This window comes from Ursus arctos, unplaced genomic scaffold, assembly GCF_023065955.2.
Source record: "Ursus arctos isolate Adak ecotype North America unplaced genomic scaffold, UrsArc2.0 scaffold_9, whole genome shotgun sequence".
In the NCBI taxonomy this organism is placed as follows: Eukaryota; Metazoa; Chordata; class Mammalia; order Carnivora; family Ursidae; genus Ursus; species Ursus arctos.
In genome coordinates, this window is record NW_026623111.1 from 33184732 (window position 1) to 33210515 (window position 25784).

General features: G+C 39.7%; 1 protein-coding gene across 32 annotated transcripts in view; it reads left to right on the plus strand.

The window, feature by feature from the left end:
* Positions 1–13955, plus strand: part of LIMCH1 (LIM and calponin homology domains 1) — a 320176-nt gene extending 306221 nt beyond the window's left edge. For 20 of the 32 annotated variants that reach the window (XM_026508806.4, XM_048212070.2, XM_048212069.2 and 17 more), the window contains 4 exons: positions 2131–2208; positions 3808–3916; positions 6020–6122; positions 11044–13955. In XM_026508806.4, coding sequence (XP_026364591.3) covers positions 2131–2208; positions 3808–3916; positions 6020–6122; positions 11044–11069 — 316 coding nt within the window. In that variant the 3' untranslated portion in view covers positions 11070–13955. The remainder of the gene's footprint in view (positions 1–2130; positions 2209–3807; positions 3917–6019; positions 6123–11043) is intronic. The other 12 variants (XM_026508797.4, XM_048212072.2, XM_048212073.2 and 9 more) reach the window with 1 other exon arrangement.
* The last annotated feature ends 11829 nt before the right edge of the window (positions 13956–25784 follow it).

Genomic DNA, 25784 nt, shown 5'->3' on the forward strand with positions numbered 1-25784 from the left:
TGATTTATTTAAGTAAGTTAAATTGTCTCAGAGTCTGTTGACAAATGTTCTTTCAAGGAAAAAAAAATGTTTTTCTCTTATTTACATGCTCTCCCATTAAATAACTACCGCAGGCTGTATTCTCATTTTGTAAAAACCGTATTATTTTACAAGAAGAATGGTTCCTATCATTTTTGAAGCATTTCAATATATAATAGGCACTGTGTTGAAAGGTTTATATATCTCTCCCCTTTTTTATATACATTAATTTACTGAACTCTTCCAGTAACTTTACTGGGTTACTGTTTCCGTTTTAAGGATGAGGACATTGAGGCTCAGGGAAATTAAATAACTTATCCAAAGTACTTGACTGGTTAAGTGGTGGAGGAAGTCCAAATGAACCAATAGTTCCATGATAAGATCATATTTGGGCCAGAGATTCCTGTAGTCAGTTTTTAAAATATATAACATTCATGACGTATTAACCAATCATTCTACCTAGAGCCACATGACCTGGATTTAAACTTTGACTCTGCCACTTGCCCACATAGGACTTTGAGCAAGTTACTGAATCTTTCTCTTCCTGAGTTTCCTCATGTGTAAAATGGGAAAAATATTAGTACGTACCTCATAGGGTTTTGTGCCTGGCAAATGATAGATGCCACAAATGTCAGTGGTGGTGCTGATAATGCCAAATGATGGTGATGCTGATGGTGGTGGTGATGGTGATGATGGTGGTGATGGTGGTGTTGATAGTGATGGTGGTGTTGGTGGCAGTGGTGTTGATGGTGGTGATGATGGCTGTGGTGGTGATGGTGGTGGTGGTGTTGATGGTGTTGATGGTGTTGATGATGGTGACGATGGTGATGATGGTGACGATGGTGGTGATGATGGTTATGATGATGGTGCTGATGATGGTGATGATGGTGATGGTGGCAATGATGGTGACAATGATGGTGATGGTGACGATGGTGATGATGGTGATGATGGTGATGATGGTGACAATGGTGGTGATGATGGTGATGTTGATGGTGATGGTGATGATGACTTGTTTTATAAGTTCATCTTTTTACCTTGTTTATCATGTTACACTTTTTTTCTCAATATAGTGTTTGAACCATTTCCCCTTTTCTCTTACATGTATCCTATTTTATTACTATCTGTCCTGATGACACTCAAAATCAATAGAAGGTAAAGTCACATAGAAGTAATCATTATTGTTCTTGATTACTGCTCAGGTTTTCAACCTTTTTTAAGGCAATGTACTTATACTTTAGGGTATTACATGAAAATATGATACTCCAGAGGAGACAAGCTCTGCCTGAGGAGGGAGGTTTGAGTGGGCAGAGGCTCAGGGAGTTTGTCTGAAAGCAGTTCAAAGACAGATGGACTGATGCTCTGTTCACTTCTGTGTTGGCATTTCTCTTTTCCTCCTTCTTTCCTGTGTTCTGTCCCTTTCTTCACAAATGAAATGAACTCTTAAAAGCAAGAGCCCAGAGAAGGCTCATGTGCCACCACAGAGCAGGGCTTAATCGCAGGCAAAGCTCATGTGACACCAAGAGCACCTGTCAAACCATCGTGGTAGCTTCTGGCTGGGGACCATTCTGCTATGTGGATGTCATGACCTATGTCATGACCTAGCAGTTATTAAATGTTTTGAACATCACCCCTAATCACATATACCCATGATGAACTTATTGGTAGGGGTAGAAGCCACCTCACTGAAAAAATACCTCCATTAAGCTCTGCCCTTTAGCTCTGGGCTCCTTTAAGAGCTTTTCTATATCCCTACTCTTCTCTCCCCTCCCACCCAGTTCATGATTTTTATATCTTACCCAGCATGCAATGTTAACTAGCAAAGTACCTGGCAAAAAAATAAAGATTAGAAAGATATTTTGTCTTTCCTGTGCAACCATGCCAGCCTGGTTTTGATATTATGCAGATAATGCATGTACAGTCTTTGCTAGATGCAATGACTATTTTTTTTGTCCTTCGTAAAAAATTACCACTAGGACATTCTGTTGTTTTTTATTTGGTTGTCAAGGGAGTGTTTTTGTTTTGTTTTGTTTTGTTTTAATCCAAAATGTCTCTTCTTGTGGGATGGGCTTCTCTTTACTTCTCTTAATCTTTGGCTCCTTTACCATGTTACAGGAAAAGCCCTCGAGAGAATTTCCAGGCTGGGCACTTGTCCCCCTGTTCTCCCACCCCTCCCGGCCAATCACCAAACAGGTACAAGACGCTAGAAAGCCTTTCTGCGGCTGCTTGGCTTCACCTAGCACCTGCTGAGCATGATTTCAACCAAAGTAGTGCCTGCCAGCTGATTTGGAGAGTTTTGTTCATCTACCTCTCTTCCTACACACACACACACACACACACACACACAGGCAGGAGGAAAGAACACATCCCCCATCCGCCTGCAGATTTTCTTAGCCCGTGATAGAAAAAGCCAAGTGTATGATGTTGGCACGGCTGTGGCCATGGGGCTTTAATTACATTGTGCAGAACCCAGAATCTAATAATAAAATCCACCAGACAATTGCTGGGCTCCTTAGCCGGCGTCTTTCCCTCCAAGTTCGCCTGGGCCTTCTGGCCAGGGTCTGCTGATGGCTCCTACAGGGAACCAGGCGGGGGCTAGCAAGGAAACTTCATCCTCCCCTTTTACCCACTCAAGCTCTGTCATGATTGCTTCTGGACCTTAATTGGGCCCCATGATATTCTTAAAAGCTGCCTGAGTTCCCATTCACTGGAGGGGCAAAAGGAGTGAGAACTCAGAGGTTTTCTTTGATTTAGAAATTTCATTTTACTACCAGATAAGAGGGAAATCCTAATAAATAGAGTTTGCTTGGAGCAACTCTTCCTCTTTTCTCTTGTCTTCCTTTCTGTTTCTTCAGTTCCTCTTACCCTGTTGGCTTTTGAATGAAATTGCATATTTTAAAACTCGTTGCGTATTTCCAAGAGCTTTCCAGACAGTAGGCGTCATTGTGATCTGATCTCAGTTGTGGGAAAGCTGCCTTAGAGGAGACCATCTAGTGTTCTCACCCAGTGTCCGTCTTCGGGCTCCGGTTCTATTCTGGTCGTGGGCCCTGTGGTAGGGCCTGCAGGGGTACAGAGATGGGGGAGGCGCAGCCCATGCCCTCCAGGCGCTTACAACTCAGGGAGATGGCAAGATTATGGAGCTCCGGAGTGTTTACCCTGGAAGAGGTGGTAGGTAGAGACCAGCTAATCCAGTCCTCTCATTTTAAAAGTGAAAGGAAAACACAAAGCACATTCCTTACAGCCAGTCATAGAACTTGGTGACAGAGCAGGGAGTGGGTCCCATGTCTGCCTGGGTTGTATCACAGTTGCCTCTATTTTTAAACAACAACAATTTTTTCTTAATAAGTAAAAAGAAATGCCCTAGTGGACCAATGAACCAGTCATAGAAAATCTTAAAGCAAAAAACTGAAACCTTAGTAAAGCTGAATTAGATTATCTTTTAGGACTTAAGAAAACATATGATAAGTATACTGAATTATTTCACGGCATTTAATCACTGTGGTTGAATAGAATAACAGATAACTGAAACACATACACACACCCCAAATTTCATGCCACAGTGGAGGCCTATCATATTTAGTCTAGGGGTTTGCTTGCAACTTGTATCTGATGCTTAATTCCCACCATTATCAGTTCAATAATTGCCATTGTGTTCATGATATAAACACTTTTAAAATCCATGGTTGGTTTTTTTGGTTTTTTTTTTTTTTTTTTTGCATGAGGCTACATGTTAGTGCATATGACCAATATTCAAAATGAACGTGTTATTACCACGTATATTTTGAAACCTAGGTCTATCAGTGGGAAGAAGCTATGCTCGTCCTGTGGGCTCCCTCTGGGCAAAGGAGCTGCCATGATCATCGAGACCCTCCATCTCTACTTCCACATCCAGTGCTTTAGGGTACGTACGCGCCGCTCTCCTGAGTGATGTCTTCTAGCATCTTCTAGCAATGGTCTGTGCTGAGAAATTCCCTCCTGAAAATCCTGATGGCCTTGCTCGTGAGGCCAGCCCCTCTAGGTTGTACAGAAATGTTCACAGAGCCCGTCCTTCAGGATGAAACTCTCCTCTCACACGTCCCTCTGGGATTTGTGCAGTGTGTCTGGAATGCAGCGTCTTTGCTGCTCCTGACACTCTTGTGACTTCACGTCAAAGGTTTTTGTCTTTCACTGAATGGGAGATTTTCTGTCAATTAAGTGGTTAGTAGCTAGTTGCAAAATTGTGGGTCTCTGAATGAATATGTGCGTAATCACGGATTGAGTATCGCTCCCTCTGAGCAGCTGCCCTGCCCCCCAGACTAAGTCGGTTGCCTGTGTTACAGTCCTTAGAGAGCCTCGCGTGGTCCCTATCGCTCGCTTGTTTCATTGTTTAATTATCATCTTCTCGAATAGTCTGTCGCCTCCATAATGGCGGTAGCCAGATCTGTCCAGCTCATCGGGGTTTCCTCTGAACCTAGCACAGATGGTGTCAGTAGTTTTTGATGAATGAATTGACCAATAAACTGGAAATGAGGAGGCCTAGGTCCTAGTCCCACATCTCCTGCTAATAAGGAGGGGAGCTAACCACTTCTAGCTCACTTATGATAAAATTTATAAGTTGGACTATATCGGCATTTCTTTTTTTTTTTTTTTACTCATGGACATAATTCAAGTTAATATCTAATGTTGAAGCTAAACCCTCAAACTCTGAATCAGAGTCATTTCTTTCTCTTCATTAAGCTAACGTGCTTTCTTTTCTGCTCTCGAATTTTGTTCTGTTTCTTGGTCAGTAGCTTCTTCAGCTATCAAGTAAACTTACGTGGGTTTAAAATAACTCCCACTTTACGTATAAGCTACGAGAAAGTACGTGAAGTTCCAAATTATTAATTTAATAATATCAGTAGTTACTGGAAAGCAAAGCTTATGGGCAAAACACAATATGGGTACTTAATTAGATTCAGTTTATCAATATTCTCATTGTAGAATGAAGCTAGACAATGCATAGCCTAAATTGTCTAAGAGTGTTTTGAGGCTCAAAGAATATACTTTTTAAAATCTCCTGGCAATGCCAAGATAACGTGTTCCAACACCATAGTTTGTTCTCAGAGACTTGCCCTGGACTTGAAATAATCCAGATGGCAAAGAGTCTTTGCAGTTTCTCAAGAGAGAGGAGACTTACGTTCTTAGCTGTCAGGGCCTTTATTCTCTCTAGTGATTCGCTTCCTAGAGCTGATCCGACACTTTAAGGCACATCGCCTCTTAGATTCATGCCCTAGCCTGGAGATCAATGGAGCTTATAACACAATTTGGATGAAGCCTTCCTCTACCCCCTGGTGACCCCAGAGCATGAATCTGGGGCTGGCCCTCTTCTCCTGAGCTGGGTCCTAACCCCCACCCCCAAAAGGCTGGCCTCCCAACCAACCCCCGTGGCCACCTTCTCTGCTACAGCCAGTGCGGGGAATCGCACCGCCTCCTCCTGCACTCAGGCTGACTTTGCTGAGACGTGTTCTGTTCCCGGTGGATTTGTTACTCTGGGTGTCAGTGGTTTCAGTGTGGAAATGTAGGGTAGAAGAGCTATTGCCTAGTAATTCTGATCTGGTCGAACTCGCCAACAATTCTGGAACGCATTTAAAGATTGTTCACGTGCAAGTTTCAAATGAGAATCCATTGGCCATGTGTTTATTTAAAACCACGAGGATGTCATCTGTTCGAAATGGTAGTTCTATCTTCATTGAGATGTTCCATCTTGATTTGGGATCAACCCGACACCACCTACTAGCTTTACAACCCTGGACAAGTCAGTGAGCCTCTGAACCAGTGTCCTTCTCTGTAAAATGCAAGGCATGGGGATAAAGAGCTAAAAGTTGCTGTGAGTCCACTCTTGGTACAACATCTAACACATAGTAGATGCTCAACAAATGTGGAGGTTGTAGAAGTGATCTTTGTGTATTTGTGTGAACCGTAACTAAGCATTACAAAGAAGTGATTCCTTGTGCCCCTTACAACTTCTGTTCTTTCTGCCCTACAGTGTGGAATTTGTAAAGGACAGCTTGGAGATGCAGTGAGTGGGACGGATGTTAGGATTCGAAATGGTCTTCTAAACTGTAATGATTGCTACATGCGATCCAGAAGTAAGTACCGGGGGGCAGGGACAAGATATCCTGAGATGAGTGAGTGTGATCACATGCCTTTTCCAGGACCCAATTTAGAAATTCAACTATTCCTCCTCAATGACTGACACGCCTACTCTGAGGGTAAGATTTATTAGCATTTAGGTAAAAGAAACGATAATGAAATAACCCCTATTTACCACTTGTTTCTTACTGGAAGTTACTGTTGCTGTGTGGCGAAATTCTTTTTATCCAGAAAAATTCTTTTTATCCATTAATACACCAGGGATGTAAAAACTGTAGACCAAGTTTGAGACATTGCTTGAGCTCACCATAGAGATTTGGTGAGAGAGAAGGAGGATAGAAGGTCTGTGAAACACTGTCCGTTTGTGGAGGCATTTCTTTAGAAGACCAGCGCCCCCTGGATGGTCTCAGTGTGAAGAATGGCTCTCCAGTGTTCATCAGAGCAAGCACCATCTCCTCAATGTCCACGTGCCCTACAGTCAGGAGTTCAGTGACACGGTCGGCTTTTGTTCCCAACTAACCTGAAAGCTCCTCCAGAGCCAAGATGAGGGGTTCTACTTCTCTGGGAATCCCTGCCCCACACTCCTCCAAAAGTACAGAAACAAAACTTAATGTGCTGCCCTGAAGCCCTCTGATCTTCGGCTGGGTCTCCTACCATTGAAGGTTCGTGTTGATTTTGAGGGCACCAGGGGGCGCTGTTGCCCAGCTGCTGTTTGGAAGATCTGCAAATAGCCAGTGGCTCACCTCTGAATCCTCCCTACGTCCTAAGTACAGTCTTTCTGGTGGGCAGCCTAGACAGGAGACTTATAGCAAATTCATCAGTCAGAAATTCTTCCTTTAAAAACAATGGAAGTGAAGAAATGGGGTTTGAAATTCAGGAATTTTTTATTTCTCAAAGTAAGTGGAGTAATTGAAATTAAGTTGTTTTATTGCTATAGGTTTAGTCAATTCAGAGAAGTATATGCCTCTTTTAATAAAATAATGGGAAATAAGAATTAGATCAAACCCAGGAGGTTTTGATCTATGACAGACATTTGACTTAAAGTCAAAACAGTTCCAACTTTGAGCTGCTGCCCTCAAAACTGAACTATTTATACTTCATATTATTATATATTATATTGATATTAATTTTATATAATATATTTTTTACAACATATTTATATAGCATAAAATACTGATATCAATTTTATACTATGTATTATACATGTAAAATATGGTATAAATAGTTTAAAAAAGCTAAAATGAGCAACAAAGAGTAGTATACCATATATACTCTGTAAGTATATATACGTCTATAATATATAGTAATTAAATATATTTATTTAAACTGGATTTCCATTTGTTTATTTTTATGCATTACAATGGAAAACTAAGCCCTTTTCTCACAGATTCCAAAGTGATTTTAACTATCATCTTGTACAAATTACACTTTTTCTCAACCTCAGTGAAACCACATGAATGTAAATCATGGAACCAGAAGAGGGCGCTGTTAGGTTGAAGGACTGTTGAGCCAGATTTGAAAAGTACTGGAAATCTGAATTTCTTTCATAATTTAAAGTGCTTGAAGGATATAAGCAGAGAACAAACGTGAACCCACCTCTGGGTGACAGTGACCTGTTTTCATCCAGATTTTTATTTTAATTGAGAGAGTGGGTGATTCATTGTCATTTCTTTTGGAAACTAGCTTTTTGGATCTAGGCCAGCAGTTTTTCTCTTGTGTATACAAATAAAAAGGGCTTTAACTGCTTTTAATTCCAAATCTAAAGACAAGAACCATAGAGTTATAATCATCTATAAGAGGTTATAAATTTTAATAGTCTCATAAGATAAAAAATAAAAAAGTGATTTAGAGATGGACTAAAATGATTTTTTGTTTATTTTTATTTTATATAAAATATTTTACTAGGATTTTTTTTTTGATACTTAGAAGAAAGCAAGAAGGCTTATCACTTCTCTGCCTAGACGACTTCTGTAGACATTCAAAGGAATAAGTAAAAAACATTATAAATTGTGTAAGGTTAGAAAATTGGGTTGTTTAGAAAGATACCAAATTAAAAGTGAAAGTCTCCAAAATTAACCACTGTAATCACTTTCTAATTATTTCTTAGAAGGGCAGAATGTACGTTCGTATCTGTACACACACACACACACACACACACACACACACACACGTGTGTGTGTGATGCATCTACCTACCTATTTGCTGTTTTTTATTTCACGAAGGTAATCACATAGTCAGTGTTCTGTACTTTTTGTTGCTCTTGTGTTTAACTTAATGGTATATTATGGCAGTTTTTTCTTTTTCTTTGGCAATTTTCTCATATAACATATTCTTTCTCCTCATTCTTTTGAATGCCTTTTTAATACCTGAATACAATCCCATTGTGTGGACTTACCATAATTTCAAACTAATTCTCTGTGCATGGGCACTTTGGTTGTTTCCAGTGTTTTAATATGTTTTTGTAAAGGCCCCAGTGAACATCCACGTACCGGTGTCTTCGTGAACAGTTGAAAGCATCTCTGTAGGGCAGATTCTGAGCAGTGGGACTGCTGAGTTAACAGTCATGTGCTTTTAAAATTTTCAGACAACTTGTCTAATTATCTTCTAGAAAAGTGCACTCTCCCTGCAAAGTGCATAAGAGAGCCTCTTTCTCTCTCCATGCCTGTGTCAGTTCTCGATAGCATCAGACTTTCTAAATTTCCACTGTGTTGCATGGGGAAGGGAAAATCTCATTGCTTTGATCTGTATGTCTTTAAGTGAGTTTGGACATCTTTTCATGTGTCTAATGAACATTTTTATTTCTTTTTTGCTATAAAAAATTTATCTTCTCTATCCTTTACCCATGGTTCTATCAATACTTTGAGTACTTTGTAAATTAAAGACATTTTCCCTTTATTTTCTATTTGCTGCTTTATTGCAATTGTCCTTGGTCTTTCTACTTTGTGAACTTTTTTTCGTAGAAAAGATTTTCATGTAAGGTAATTAAACATACCTTTTTTTTTTTTCCTTTTTGGATTCTGGGTTTTGTGTCCTGCTTAGAAAAACTTCACTACTCCAAGGATTTAGCTAAGATTTCTCCTAGAATTACTCTTTAGTTTCTTTTTCACATGTAACTATGTGATCATCAGAAATATATTTTGGTATAAGAAATGAGATAGATGTCCAGCCTTTTTTTTTTTTTTTTTTTTTGGCCAATTAGCAATTGTGCAAATATAACTTAAGAATCCCTTTTTTTCTCATAAATTTGAAATGCCAGCTTTCTCATAAACTAAGTTCCTGTATTTGAATCTATTTCTGGATGTTTTGTTATGTCTTGGTAACCTATTTATTCTCTAGTATTGAATAGTTTTTATCATTATAGCTTCTTAATAAGTTTTAATATTGAGTAATAATAACAACTTTCTTTCCAATTGTTTTTTCCGATTTTTCCTAATTCTTCTTTCATGTTTATTTTTCCAGATAAATGTTAACATTATGTTGGGCTAAACTTTACTTAACACATGACAGGAACAATGACCAGTATTTCTGAGAATAGTGCTTATTTCTTTCTTGGTGTCAGAAGAAAAAAATATATAGCTTAAGAATGAATCAGTGGAGGGGATAACAGTTGGCTCAAGAAGTACAAATACACTTGAATTGGTTGAGTATATCCCACATGCAATTTTTTAAAAAGTCAGAATGGAAAAAAATGGCTAAAAAATCATTTTTCTCTTTTTATTTGATTTTGATCTGAATTGAGAAGAGGGGGGATGGGTAGATGGGAGGGATGGTTTACATCATAGGCATTCTAAGTGAAACAAAATAATTTCATTGTGTGGAATAATAAAGCCTGAATATGTAATCCTATTTTCTTCAAGTAACTAGTCACATTTAAATGAAATTTTTCTCTTGGAGGGGAGACATAGCATAACAGCATATTAAAATGTAATTCCTAAAAGCAATGTAAACAGTTTTTAAGTTCATATGTAAATGGGAATGGAAGTACAAAGCAAATCACCTGCCACAAACTGGAGCCGTCACGTGGCCAACTCGTGCCATTTGTGCTTGGGTGTTGGGTGACTGGGTCTCTGTGTCTGTTCCATCATCCATTCTGGGGAAGTGCATTTAACGCAAAATCCCCAGGGTCTTTTCCAGTGTTGTGATTGCCTCATTACAACTCTAGTGCCTCCAGTGAAGGAGAAACTTTGTGAAGGTTTCAGCAGGAAATATGGAACCAAAACCATCCTTCTAGATGGAGTTGCCAGATAAAATACAAGATGCCCCATTAAAATGTTTCTGCCCTATTAAATTTGAATTTCAGATAAGCAATGATCTTTTTTTTAATATGTGTATACCCCAAATATTGCATGGTCAGGATTTAGCACAAGTATATCTCAAATATCCCATGGGATATACTTATACTAAAAAAAAAAATTGTTGTTTACCTGAAACTCAGATTTTATTGGGTGTTCTGTATTTTTATTTACTAAATCTAGCATCCTATTAGTATGAGTTCATATGTAAATCATGTGTCACATTCCTCCTATTGCAATGTATTTATTCTTAGAGAGACCAAAACCAGAGAAGACAGATTATTTTCTTGCTTATTTGCCCCCAGAAGACAAGGTAGAAAATTTAACGAAGATCATTTGGTTTAAGGGTAAAATCCAGAGGATTTCAACCAAACTTGATGGGGCAGATGGATCCCCAGGGCTCCTTGTTACGTTCTGGGATGGGACTCAGGGGTGCACTTATAACAAGCTCCAGGTGATGCCAATACTGCCGTTCCTTGGGCAACAGTTTGAGCAGCAGAGGGGGACAAATTCCCCCTCTAAGAGAGAAGAGATTTGGGCAGAGGTCATTACCGATGTGTAAATGCTCTGAGGCAAGAGGTGTCGAGTCCTTTAACCAAATGTTACCCCGTGTTCTTTGTCACAGGTGCTGGCCAGCCCACAACATTGTGACGTGGTTGTCAAGCTTCCAGATCACTCACCATTTCTTTCTTGAGGGTGTCCCCTGGCGACCGTTTAACCAAATCCCAAGTGCAGGGGCTTCTTGGCATTTATCTAATTTCAGAAAGGCTGTTCTAAGAGATGCTCTCTGTTCTTCTGTAGCATAGCATTGGGGTTCTTCCCGGTTTTCGTTTCGGTTTTGATTTTTGTTTGGTTTGGTTTTGCATTTGCACAGTACATACAAAAGAATACGGAAGTGTCGTGATCCTGTAGTTCACAAAAAGGTCTCAGCGGCCAACAGGCTTATGGTTCCAAATGTGCTATTCCCTTCTCTGCGAGTCCATGAAATGAATGATGCAATAAACCTGTTTTGTTTTAGTATTTCTAGGAATTAAACACTTCATGTTTACAGAATTGAGCTGCAGATAGTGCAAGACATGCCAATTTGAGATATGTGGTCTTCTAAGACAGAAGCCTACAATTCCTGCATTTCAGAAACTAAAAATCACATCATCAAGCTCTGAGCTATGACTTGTTTTTAACGCAAAGACGCTAGTCTGATAATATATACTGTAATCCCGAGACATTTGTTACTTACCGTTGGAGGTAGAAGTCATACCAATAAATTATTACACCGTTAGGATTAGATTTTGTGTGCTTTGGAAGTTCTGTCATTCATAGAGGCTGGTCCATCAAATAAAGCGAAGCCTTGCAGTATCAGCTAGACTTACACTGGGGGACGTTGCCCAAGGGTAGGAAGAAACTGTAGGGAAATATTTCAGTCATCGTCTCCAAAGTTATTACCAAAATCTGGGAGGAAGTTTAATCTCCAGAGGAGCAGTGGGTCAGTGATAGCCGTGAGGGCTTTGTGGCTTGCTTCTCGTCAGGCTGTAGATTGAATAAGAGACTCTGTACGAGGCCTATGGAAGCTTTCATCAAGATCAGTCCATCATGAGGTGTGACCAGGGCTCACCCTCGCCTGCAAGTTCTCCTTGAGGGCCCGAAGCACAGGTGCCTAAAGCAAAGCATTAAGACCCTCCTCCTAGAATCCAATGACATAGGTCGTGATGAGCCACTGATGTGCGATCAGCAAGAACCTCCAGCTCACATGCGCCCGGCCCACTGCAGTGGACACCTGCTGTCTCCCATTCTCCTGTGTCACCTACTCTCTGCACGGTCGGCACTTCCGGACCTTGCTCATGGAGAAGTTGAGAGAGGAGCTCTTGTGGAGAGCTGGTTGACTGTCTGCCCTGTGTGATGAGTTTCCACTGGCCAAGAAAGGACTCAAGTTACTAAAAAAGTATCACATTTTAGATCTCCAGGCTGTTTTCTTGAAGACTGGGGAAAGGGGAACTATTTATTCTGCCTTAAAATGATGGCAAATAAGTGAAGATGACATTTCATGAATGTAGACTATGGATATACTCCTAATAGGTTAATGTAGTCATAAAAGGAGATCAAGTAGATGTTTTCTGTTTATGTAAGCAATAATTTTTTCCGTGTCTTACTGATTATGGCTAGCAATTATTTATTTACATGCTAGACTGTTCTCTGCATGCGGGTTCCATGTAAGTGCAGAAATTTCCTCAGCCGCTGGAGGTGTTTTGACCATTTTGTCATTTGGATGAGCTGTTGTTAGATTGAAATTTACACATCATTTCATTAAAAAATTGTGCCTTAGAAAATGCGAAGCTGTTGCACATAGTCAGTGATGAATTATGGATGCAGTACATTGAAGAGAGATGAAGTCACTTCCAAGTCACCAAGACTTCTCATGGAGGTGTTTGCTGTTTTACAGGAAAAAAAAGAAAAAAGAAAAAAAAAAGAAAAATAGAAAAAAAATTAAAAAAGTAAAAAGTTTTGAAAATGTACAGATTAAGTTCAATATTTTGATTAACCACCTGCATGTTTTATTAAATATTTTGATAATGTGGATGTTTACACTTTGCATGATATTAGCAGAGTACTTTCCCACAAATAATGCACAAAACATGTACAATATGATGATTCATAACCGATTTTTCTAGAATACTTTTTACGTGTGGAACTCCATCTGTTATGGAAGGATTATATGAATATTGCACATTCTCTTCTGGTTTCACAAACCCATTTATACATATTTCTTAGTGAGACTCATTGTACATGTATTGAAGCCTGAATCGAGTCAAGAAAAATAAAGCCCCATTCTCCAACTGCGAAATGTGCTTTCCCATAATGAACAATAGTCACCAGCACAGAATAATCTCCAACATTTTCTAAATTCTAATTGCCAACTGTTTCTATTTATATTTGATTTATATTTCATTTGGAGTCTGTTACATGGCAGCTCGGGCCGCCTAGATCTTGTTTTTTCCAAGGCAGCATAATGAGTATGATCTATTTCTTTTCAAATAATCTTTGAGATCCCAGGGAAAAAAAATGCCCTGCTCTGTGGAGCTACGATGGAAATGCGTTTGTTTAAAAAACAGATGAGGCAAGTGAGTGATTTATTTTTCCTGAGGAAATATACCTGATTTTTCCCCCTAATACTCCAAAAGCTAGTCCTTTCTCTTTCTTAAGAAAAAATGGGTAACTCTTTGTTTTTCACTAGCAAACTTTCATGCCATTTCCTCATTCTTTCTATGTAGTGTTATTAATGCAATACATATTATAGTTATCTATACCCAGTGTAAGACTTAACAAACTGAAATGATCCACCTCATACGTGAGTCCGTCCAAAAGATGTTACTGTTCTGGGTGGGCCAATGTTCTATATCAGTTATACTAACCTTCATTTAAAATATTTATTCTAAAATGCCTCTGAGAAATAGTAAAAAAAAAAAAAAAAATTAAAAGTTGGTCTAAAATGCAACAGCTTTTATAGTAAATGTACATTTATAAATAAAATACTCAAATCAACTTTGTATTCCATTAATTGGGGGGGCAGGGTGGAGGGGTCAGCTTGCTTACTTGGGGAGGAGAGAATCAAGCTCTCTCTTGTAGCTTTCGGGGTTATGTAATCAGATGATGGCAATGAAGCGTATTTGCATATGCATCTTGATGCAGTTTTGAGGTCAACTGTTTAAGGCCAATCAAACTTAGCAGCTGGTTGTAGGAGTCACTGAGGAATTGCCTTCCACTGAAGGATTCAGACTCCTTGAAATGAGATACACGATCACCAGGAGGGACCCGGCAAATGCCAATGGAAATTGTCTGAAACACCCAAATGCTGGTGCATTTCTAGCACTGCCCAGAGAGAACCAAGCCAAGCCCTTGAAGTCACTAGATTCTGCCACTGTCCTTAGTGCTTCTCCAATGTTCCCTCTCACTGTATATGTATAGTCATTTCACTGAGGGCTTTTTTCCCCATTGTTGAACCAGGAAATGTGCTACAAAACAGAGGCTTCCTGCTGATGCTGTGAACTTTCCAAAATACACATATTCCTTGCCTGGCCCTTTGTCCCAGATTTGTAAGCGGTGGTGGTAATAGCAGGCAAATTCTGTGAAAGCTCCCATCGCTCTAAGATGTGGTGTTCTAATTGCCACCACAATTTGTATTCTGATTCTTTTTTCTATATGTAAGATTTTATTTATTTATTTGACAGAGAGAGCACAAGCAGGGAGAGCAGCAGAGGCAGAGGGAGAGGGAGACGCAGACTCTCCACTGAACAGGGAGCCCGATGTGGGGCTCGATCCCAGCACCCTGGGATCATGACTCGAGCTGAAGGCAGACGCTCAACCAACTGAGCCACCCAGGCGCCCACTGATTCTTTTTGCCAAGTGTGGTAGGCAGCTGGTAGTTGCTATGGTTTCCATAGATTAGTGACTTCTTTCCCTTGCCTAAGAGAGTTTGCGTAGCTCTCAGAGGGGTGGCATATATCCATCGTTGCTTATGAGAGTCCGTTCAACTACAGTGCATTTCAGAACAAAGAGAAGATTGTAAGCACAGCATGTGCTCTCTAGAGAATGTCTTTACCAAAAGAGTAACATTCGACCTCAGATACGCTGAACTAGCTTGCTTTCCACCGACTTTCTTCAAGACCTAAGGACGTCTTCTTAAGGGTCCTAATTTAGATCACAAAGGATCCCTCCCCAATCTTTGGCCTTATCTAAGTCAGGGATTACAAACTCCAGTGACTGGAGGGACCAGTTAAGCACTGTAAGTAGGAACCACAAGTGGGTAATAGAGTGGTGTAGACTATAGCAAAACGACAGATGAACACTTCTGTCTAAAGAGAGAAGCGGCTACCTGACTCCAAGCAATTGTTTTCATATGAAATCCCCAGCCTCTTAAATGTTGACAATTCAAAACATTTCCCGACATGTGCCAACCCAACTTGTGAGGCTCCACAAAACACATGGGCAAGTCCAAGTTTGTTCTCAGGCCACCTGTTTGTAACCTACAGTTAAATCTTCTCTCGGCTTTTCTATCAGCTGCTGCTCACGATCTCCCCTAAGCAGCATTTCCTTTGACAAACATATCGAGCAATGGCTAAGGAAAATACTTACTTTTGGAGTGTCTTGGGTCATCCCGAGAAAGAAGCTCCAAGAGCCACCAATCAGCGAGTTGTATTGCTACGATTCATAACACTTTCGGGCAACATTATCTGTGTATCGTCACCAAAGATTGCTATTTTAGAAGCACCCGTGTTCAGTGTTTTGCCAAACCATGCCCTTCCCCTTAATAGTTTCCTCTTTTCTTCTGAGCGACTCAAAAGGACAGGAAAATGTGCACACGTAACAAAGTAGAACTTTTCCTAACCCTCTTGAGCATCGTTTCATCAGACGTAGTTGTGCCACATTGTTTCATTTATCAAAAAGCATTTTGGGGGACGCCTGGGTGGCTCGATCAGCTAAGCATCTGCCTTTGGCTCAGGTCATGATCCCAGGGTTCTGGGATCGAGTCCTGCATCAGGCTCCCTGCTCAGCGGGGAGTCTGCTTCTCCCTCTGCCCACTGCACCCCGTGCTTGTATTCTCTCAGGCTCTCTCTCTGACAAAATCTTTTTTAAAAAAAGCATTTGGGGCATGTATATATACACCTCCCTATTCTATAGATGAGAAATGGAGGTATAAGACGGATAAGTGACTTACTCTGAAGGAGTTTAAGATTTTACATAATTGTGTATTTCACCAACCGTCTCCAATCAGGGGTGACTAGGTTAACCTCCTGTTCAATTGCGCCTGGCTCTTGTGTCTGGGACCTCACATGAGACCAACTAGGAGGACTCTCTGAGCACAGCTGGAATTTGGCAGAATTTAATCTACACTCAAAGGGAGAGCAGAACATTCTTTTTATAGTAAATGTATGCTTGTAAAATTCTCAAATGGACTTAGAATTCCATTTTTGCCCCCTTGGGTTTGATTTCTTTCTCTGAGTAGAGAGAAGAGAGCTGGCCTTTGTGATGTGACTTTGGGCATCTTCACGTTTGCTGGAATGGATGCTAGAATCTCACCAGCCAACCACACTCCTGGCCAGAGCCCCAGTGACCCTGGCCCTGACACACGACACTCCAAAGCCTCTCTACCCTCCCCAGATCTGGTCTCCAGAGCTGGGAAAAAGTAGCCTGCCTGATAACACATTTGTCCAGCCCACCTTTGTCTTACGGTGGGACCTCCACTTTCTCAAACTCAACAGCAATGACCTGAACAAAGGAAGGGCCTCTTTCTAACCACTCCAATGGGGAGATGACCCTGAGGACACAGCACAGTGATTCCTATGTCACAATATCATTTCACTGCTAACTGGTTCACTGACAACATTAAATCAAGGCATTTCATTTTTCCAGCAGGAATAATGACATTATCCGTGAAAACCTGTTTTCTTTATTGTCCACCAAGGAGCCAGAGAATTATTTCAGTGGGCCCCATTGGTTTAGAAAATACTGTGTCTGGAAAGTGACTGAAGGATAACTCTAGGAAGCCCCATGAACATTTTATCAAGCACTACGCTCCCACTCGCTATGAGCCAGCGTTAATTACTATTCTGAGCTCTGATCCTGGAGCATTCGGCAGTTCCTCCTGAATCCAGGAACAGTTCTGATGATAATATTTCATGTCTTCTAATACTTTGAAGACTGAGAAGCTACACCTTGTTTATATAACACTGTGGGAAATGAGTGGAGTATTTGATTAGCTAAATGCAGAATACCTATTCTGAGATGATCCAAGAAAGTTTGAAAAGAAGGAAGAATCAATTTGCCTTACCAAACAGTAAAATTTACTATAAAAATAACAATAAGCAAGTACATATTGTGGGCAAGAATTAATAAACTAATTATATTAACAGAGCAAAGTGTATGGCCCAGAAATAGACCCAAATAAACATAAAAATTTTAGTGCAGAATAGTAATGGTATCACAAATCAGTGGATAAAGGAGGAACAGTTAACGTCACCTCTTCACAATAAAATTAATTCCAGGTGAATTTAAGTGTTAAGTGAAAGAAAACAAAAACCAACAGGAAAAGAAAGAATGATAGGTTAATATGTTTGAATACATAATAAACGGAATTTTAGGCAAAAGTTAAAATTGGTGAAAGACTGGGCGAAATATTCCCACCAAATAAGCCAAATGGTTAATATCCTCAACATATGAAGTCCTTTGCAAATCAATAGAAAATGGGCAAAAGGACATAAAAAAGCTGGACAGAAAAGAAATATAAATGGCCAGTAAACATGAAAAAAAATGTTCAACTGTACTGGTGATCCAAGAAATGTAAATTAAAACAACAGTAAGATAAGATAAGACCTTCCCTACACCCCAAAATAGAAAGTCATTCAATTATATTAAAAACTAAAAACTACCATATCACAAAAAGAAAGTTTTTAAAAGGTTACAAACCAAGAGAAGTTTTCTCACAGGTACAACCAACAAAGAGTTAGTATCCAAACTGTATAAGGAACTTCAATCAATAAGAAAAATACGAACAGGTCAATAAAAAGGGACAAAAAGCATGAAGAGTGATATCATAGAAAATATGAACAGCAAAAAAAGCAAAAATATATTCAATTTCATTGAGAATGCAAATTAAAACCATTATGAGATGTTATTTTATGCCCACCGAATTGATAAAAATTTAAAGCTTTGATGACACCAAGCAAAGATATGAAGCAATGGGAACTCAAACACTGCTGATAAAAATATGTTGGTAAGAGGTTGGTATACAAAATATATAAAGAACTTACATAACTCAACACCAAAAAAACAACTAATCTGATTTTAAAATGGCTGGAGAACCTGAGTAAGCATTTTTCCAAAGAAGACATGCAGATGGCCAACAGACCCATGAAAAGACACTCAACATCACTCATTAGGAAAATGCAAATCAAAACCACAGTGAGATATCGGCTCACACCTGTCGGGATGGTGAAAATAAAAAACACTGAGAAACAAGTGTTGGTGAGGATGTGGAAAAAAGGAAACCCTCATGCACTGTTGGTGGGAATGCAAATTGGCGCAGCCACTATAGAAAAGAGTATGGAAATTCCTCAAAAAAAATTGAAAATAGAACTACCACTAGAACTAATTACTAGTAGTAATTCCACTACTGGATTTTTATCCAAAAACAAACAAAACAACAACAAAATAAAAAAACAAAACAATCCAAAACACTAATTCAAAAAAAATACATTGACCCCTATGTTTATTGCAGTATTATTTATAATAGCCAAGATATAGACGCAACCCAAGCATCCATTGATAGATAAATGGATAAAGAAGATGTGCTTTATACACACACACGCACACACACACAGAGGACTATTACCCAGCCATATAAAAGAATGACAACTTGTCATTTGCAGCAACACGGATGGACCTAATGTGAAGTAAGTCAGCCAGAGAAAAACAAATACCATATGATTTCACTCCTATATGGAATTTAAGAAACAAAACAAATGAACAAAAAAAAGAAAAAAGAGACAAACATAAAAACACCCCACTCTTAAATACAGAGAACAAAATGGTGGTTGCCAGACTGTAGACGGGGTGTGAAATAGATTTTTTTTAAATTATTGGTAAATAATTCTGCATTACCTTAACAAAACTGATGAAGCTCAACCCCTTAATGTAGCAATTTCACTTCCAAAGCATGACTACCTTCGCCTAAACTCTAGAGAAACTCGAAAACTCTCCCAAATGTCTTCCATGAGGCATGTTCAAGAATGCCCCTCACAACACTGTTTGGATATAAATTATGCCATCTCACTTGAGCAGTGAAAAAGGAGACGACTACAAACGGTACACATACATTTGGATGAATCTCAGGAAAAATAAGAGGTTAAAATAACAAGCTGCCATGTGCTCAATTCGGCAGCACATATACTAAAAATAACGGATGCCCCATATGACATACATTGTGACACCATTGACATGATGTCCAAAGACAATAGAAAACTAAGCATTATGGTCTCCTGAGAGGTACATAATACGTGATAAAAGTAAAGCAAAGCAAAGGAATAATACAAAAATCAGGATTTGGGGTCAGGTGGGGGAACGCTGTCAAGGAGCGCGCACTGGGAGTATCAACTTTGTTGCCTTTTTGTTTTGGATCACTCGTAGCCTGATTTGAGTACCTTCAGCCTTGCTGGATATTACCAAACTGCTGTGCTTTTTTTAGATTTATTTTTTTAGAGAGAGCATGCGCAAGCAAGTGGGGAGAGGGGCAGAGGGAGAGGAGAGAGAGAATCCTGAAGCAGACTCCCTGCTGAGCATGGGGGGGGGGGGCTCGATCCCAGGACCCCGAGATCATGACCTGAGCTGAAATCAAGAGTCGGATGCTCACCTGCCTGAGCCACCCAGGCGCCCCCCACCAAACTGCTTTTTAAAATGATTGTTTCTAGTAACCTGATAACAGTGTGTGGAAGATCCGTTCCCGCATCATACCCCAAACTTGCTATGTCAGGTTTCTTCATTTCCGCCTGTCTGGTGGAAGGAAAATGGTGCTTCAGCGTTCTGATTAGCATTCCCCCGACTGCTGGTAGAACGGAGGATAGTTTCACATCTTTACTAAATGGTTCAGTTTCACTTCAGTGAGTTGCCCGTTCATTTCTTTGCCAGTTTTCCTATTTAATTGCTTTTTTTAAATTACTTTTTAGGGATTTTGTGAAGATTCTAGATCCTACTCCTTAATCAATCACATGCATTGCAGATGTTTCTCTCCATCTGTGGCTTGTCCTGAGAATTTTATCCTGTCTTTCAACAGTCAATTCTTAATTCGACATAGTAAATATATGAATATTTGTCCGTGTTTTGTGCTTCCTGAGTCCCATTTCAGAAATCCTTCACTATCCCGGGTGCCTGCATGGCTCCGTCGGTGAAACGTCTGCCTTCGGTTGGGGTCATGGTCCCGGGGTCCCAGGATCGAGCCCTGCGTCAGGCTCCCTTCTAAGCGGGGAGCCTGTTTCTCCTTCTCCCACTACCCCTGCTTGTGCCCTCTCTCTCTCTCTGTGTGTCAAATAAAATAAAAACAAAATCTTAAAAAAAAAAAAAAAAAGAAATCCTTCACTACTCCAATTCTCTAAAGATATTCTGCTACCTACTCTTAAAATTTTTTAAAGTTTTGAATTTCACATTTGGATCTTAAGTAAAGTAGGGTCTAATATTTTTTCCTTTTGGATAGTCTATTTTCCCAGAACCACTTACAAAATAACTCATCCTTTGTTCTGCTGACTTGTAATGTCACTTCTGTGAGAGGCTGTTTTGCATAAGTCTGAGAGGCTGTTTGGGGACATTTTTCCATTCCGTTTGGTCTATTTGTCTATCCCTACACCAATATCGCACTCCTTAATTAGTGTGTTTTTAGATTAAGCCTTGAGATATTGAAGGGTAAATTTCCTTCCTTTCTTAAAATTGTCTTGGTCATTTTTGGACTTTACTCCTCCGTATAAATTTTACGGTAAACTGTAAATTTTCTCTAAATTGCCTCTTGGAATTTTGATCAAAATTGAACTTAGAGACTATAATTTTCTACTTGGTTTTGTTAGTGTACCAAAATATCACCTTTTTATATGGTCCTCTTGGACCAGCAACTTTGTGGGACTCTCTTATTAGTTGTAACACATTGTTTATCATTTCTCAGGCATCTTCTATGTAGTCAGTTATTACCTACAAAAAAAAAAAGATTATTTTGTCTCTTTTCAATTACATCTTCATTTTCCATGTGTTATTGTATTGCTAAGATGACTAGTAAATGCTGATAATGAGTATCCTTGTCTCACATTATTATTTTCCAAAGTATTTCCTTTTTAAATTTTATTTATTTTAAATACTCATTAATGAAGTATAGTTGACATAAAATGCTCTATTAGTTTCAGGTGTACAGCATGTGATTTGACAATTCTATATATTATTCAGTGCATCCCACGATAAGTGTAGTCACCATCTGTCTCCATTTAATGTTATTACAAAATTATTAACTATATTCCCTGTGCTTTTGTACTTCTATACTAAAATCACATTGTTATTTATATTGGCAAAACAATTAGAAAACATTCTACATATCTAGCAATAGGGAAATAGCTGTGAAAATTATGGTACATCATTATAATAACATTCTACCATTGAAAAATTGCATTTTCAAAAACATGTAATTTAAATTGTTAAAATACTGACACTAAAGGAGCGCCTGGGTGGCTCAGTCGGTTAAGCATCCCACTGATGATTTCGGCTCAAGTCATGATCTCAGAGTCATGAGATCGAGCCCCCTGTCAGGCTCCACATTCAGTGGGGAGTCTGCTTGAGATTCTTTCTCTCCCTCTGCCCCTCCCCCACTCATTCTCTTTCTCTCTCTCTCAAATAATAATAAATCTTTAAAAAAAATACTGACACTAAAATACTACAATAAAAAGCCATGATCTCAAATGATACATATTATGATTCAAGTTTCAAGTTTTATAAGTAAAATAAATTATGTATCATATGTTTTGTATTCTATATGTAACCCAAGTGTCCCCAGTTTTCAAGATTTACAGGATTGAGTTCCCCATAATATCCAAATATAAATCCATGCCCCATCCTACAGGGCTCTGGGAAGTCTGGTCCTCCCTTCAGTTACTTGTGAGGACCTTCAGCGTGTCCCGATTGTGGTTTTCCACCTTCCAGCCTTCCACGGCTGCCACTGGCTTCTTCTTCAGGCCCTTTTCCCTATTTCGTCATTCTTTTGACACTTAAGCCCCAAACATGGACACAACCCATCTCTTCTTTATTCTTCAGACACCAGCTAACAGAGGACTCCTTGTGGTCTAATCGACTTAAATATGGCTTAAGGATTAGCATGGCCAAATTACAAGGTAAGAAAGAAAAACACCAAATTACAATTCATGTGTCATTGCTCTTTCAATCCATTGGCCACACCTGTTCACAGGGCGCCATGTCTTTTCCTCCTCCTTAGCTGTGGCCTCTGGCCAGCTGTGGCATGAAAGACACACTCAACGAGAGTTTGCTCTTTCATTCTATCTCTCTTCCCCTCCCTCCCCATTCCTGCCCCTTGGAGTGCGCCCTTATATACGAACGTGCCAGAGGAACCGGACCACGTCAGCCGTTAGCATGATGATTTCTTAGGGCTACCCTCAGTCCACAATGAAAGCAGCCTTTACCTTACCAAATGGCTCAGTTAACATCTCAACCTAAAGAAGGAGCACAGACCTGGAGTTGGAATGTCCAGGTTCAGAGTCCGGCTCTACCGCTAACTACCTGTGACCTTGGGCAAGTTGTTTATCCCCTCTGTGCGTTAGACATGAGGCATAATAGAACATACCACAGAGTGTTATTGTGAGAATTGAATCGGAAAATGTATTTAACATAGGACATATTCTAGCATATAAAAAATGTTCACAGTTTCCATTAGCATTGGTATTACCCAGTGTTGGTAGTAATATACCACACGCTACAGCAATAAAACTACTCTACCATCATTCAGGGCTACAGTATGAAAAGAACTCTGGCTGAACTTGTATCTCTATGGCTAGACAGGCTTATCAGTAGAGCTCTTCGAAGGAAAGAGAGTCTACCCCCAAAATAAACTCTAGCCTACATCATTAGGGCCACAAAGAGTGCAGAAATATTTGCAAACCATTGTGCAAAATAAATATGTACCAACTCAAAAGGAAATAAAATATTGAAATACATAAACCAAAATACTGATAGCAGTTATTTCTGATTAGTGAGAGAATGGGTGGTTTTTATTCTATCTGCATGCTTTTGTGTGTTTTGCCCACCCTGACCATCCATTGCTTTTATAATATGAAAAAATAGGAACATTACAAAATATAGAAAGAAAGCCTTCTTCTAAATCCACACCAGATAAGACAGTTTATTAGAATTTATTCAATTACAAAATTCTACAATGAAATGTAGTCTCGGCTTAAACAAAGAGAGAATTCATCTTGGTATTTGGTCCTGGCAGAGCCTCGCCATCGTGGGGCCATGTTACTGTTCTGGGAGTGGCCTGCGAGCTTTTCAGCTGCTGCCCCTTCGTGCAGTAATTAGAGATCTATCCCCCTGGGGCTGACTCGGATCTTAACGTGAACTTGTAGCCGACACCAGAGCCTCATCTCCATTTGCAGTTTACGTGTGCAGCATTCCCCCTCGCCCTCAAAGTGGGTTGCAAAAACCGCTTCCATAAAACTTACGTCAGTTGTCTAAAACCACAGTGTTACCACTTTCCAAGTTTATTATGACCTCGTATTTGCATAACAGAATGTACTTTAAGATAGGAAGAAGGATCCAGGTAGAGGTTAATGGCAAATGTCCTCTGCCCTCAGAAATACGACAATTAGGATGAATCAGAGGCTTCTGATTCTGAATCAGATCTGCTCTCCTTGAGAAAATAGCTCGAGAGCCTTTTTCTATCCTGCTAGTCCTTGAAAAAAAAATGCCAAAGCATTTCTGACTGGGTTCTGTCATGGAACAGGAGCCTAGGAACAGCTAATAACAAAGGCTGACGATAGACGAGCAGATTAAGAGAGTCCTAGAAAACATGGTGATTTGACGTGGAGGAGCGTTTCCCAAAGTGTGTTCCTCAGACGTATGATACAAAATACTCTTCAAGGAAAGAATTCCATGGTCAAACATGTGTGAAAAATACTGCATATCCTTTGTCTTGGAGGTGTAGAATACAAATTAAAGGCCCAAACAGTTCTGTAGTAGCCCATTTAAATGTGTTAAATTCACATTTTCCTAAATGTATTTCATCAGGAAATGCTATTCCAGACTCTTCTCAAAAAATCTTCTGACACTTGGGTTCCACAGACTACACTTGGGGAAACATTAACGGAACGATTAATACGTTTGGGAAATCATGCAAGTGCCTTGATAATAGGCAGACATGTTTTTTTTAACTCTTAGACCATTTTGTAATTCTTAATGTCCAGCCTCAAGAATGGCAACAATAAATCCAACAGGGATACTTGGGTCTGGAACTTATGAAAGTAGGAAGTGAAGGCTGATGGGAGGGAAGAGCCAGGGCCGCTGTGGGAATGGCTGGAATTCATTAGCACTTTTTATCCAAGGGCTGACTTCTGCTAAGAGAGTTCCAGTGGAAAGTAGTGCTTTCATTAGGAACTCTGTCAAGAATATGACTGAAGGATTTATTTCTCAGTGCAGGAATAATAATTCCTCAAATACAACATTTGTGACACATCAAGAGACTGAATACTGAAGGAAAGAGTAATTTCCCTTTCTAACATGTCCTTCTCCCTCTTCCCTTCACCCCGCACTCAGGAGGAAGACCTTGAACACTAGTATCCAAGGATCTCAAGCACTGCACCCTGTCCAGAGGGCCGATGGGCCTCAACCCATCCTAGAACTTGTATAACCACCCTGAGCGAGATTTAAGGAGAACAGACAACCAGCATGAGCTAGTATTGAAAAAACGTTAGACAATCTGTCCTGATAGACAACGGAAAGAATGTATGAAAGTCAGGAAGCCGGTGAAAGGGGCTGATCCTGGTCATCTGTTTGACCCGCTAAACCAGATTCTTTTCTGGTGCATCTCGTTTGGTATTTCAGAAGAGTATCCAACAGATGCCATTGTGTTTTCTATTTGGAGAATCTTGAATGGCAGACTTTACCACTTGCCCTTGTCTAACTTATTTATTTTTGTAAAAAGGTGGGGGGGGGGAGTAAGGTCAAGAAATATCTTTTTCTTTAATAAACCATTTAATAAAACATTTTTGTTGTTTTGGTAAAACATTTGTGGTAATTCCCAGCTTCAGTGATGCTTATGTTCATCCCCTTGTACAGAATTTGAGAATGATTTTTGACTCTGAATTGAACGAGTATGCACATCAGTATACTTTTATGTGAGTCAGAGAAGAAATGTCTGAGTAACATAAACGAGGAAACTCTTGAACAACCAATCTCACAGTCTCTCCTTCTGTAATAGCTCTCAGAAAAGGGCCTCAATAGAAACACTGAGATTTCTAATAACTTTAAACTCACTCTTGTGTTCTTCACTTCCTATTATAACAGACGCCCCAGAGATGGGGACTCTTGAATTCAGTCTCCCAGAGTAGCCTTCCCAACATCCATTCTACAGCAATCATGCTGTGTAGGTGAAATTAACCCCTCCATCAGCTCCAAGGCTCTGATCTGATTGTTAAAATCCATCAGGATAATCCCACCCCCTTGTCATGCATATTGGTTCCAATGGCCTTGGCTTAAGCCAATCAATGGCTCAATCAGCAGGAATCTCAGAATTTTTGTAAGATAGTTGAGGAAAGCCTTCTATCTTTCTTTGGATAAGAGAAA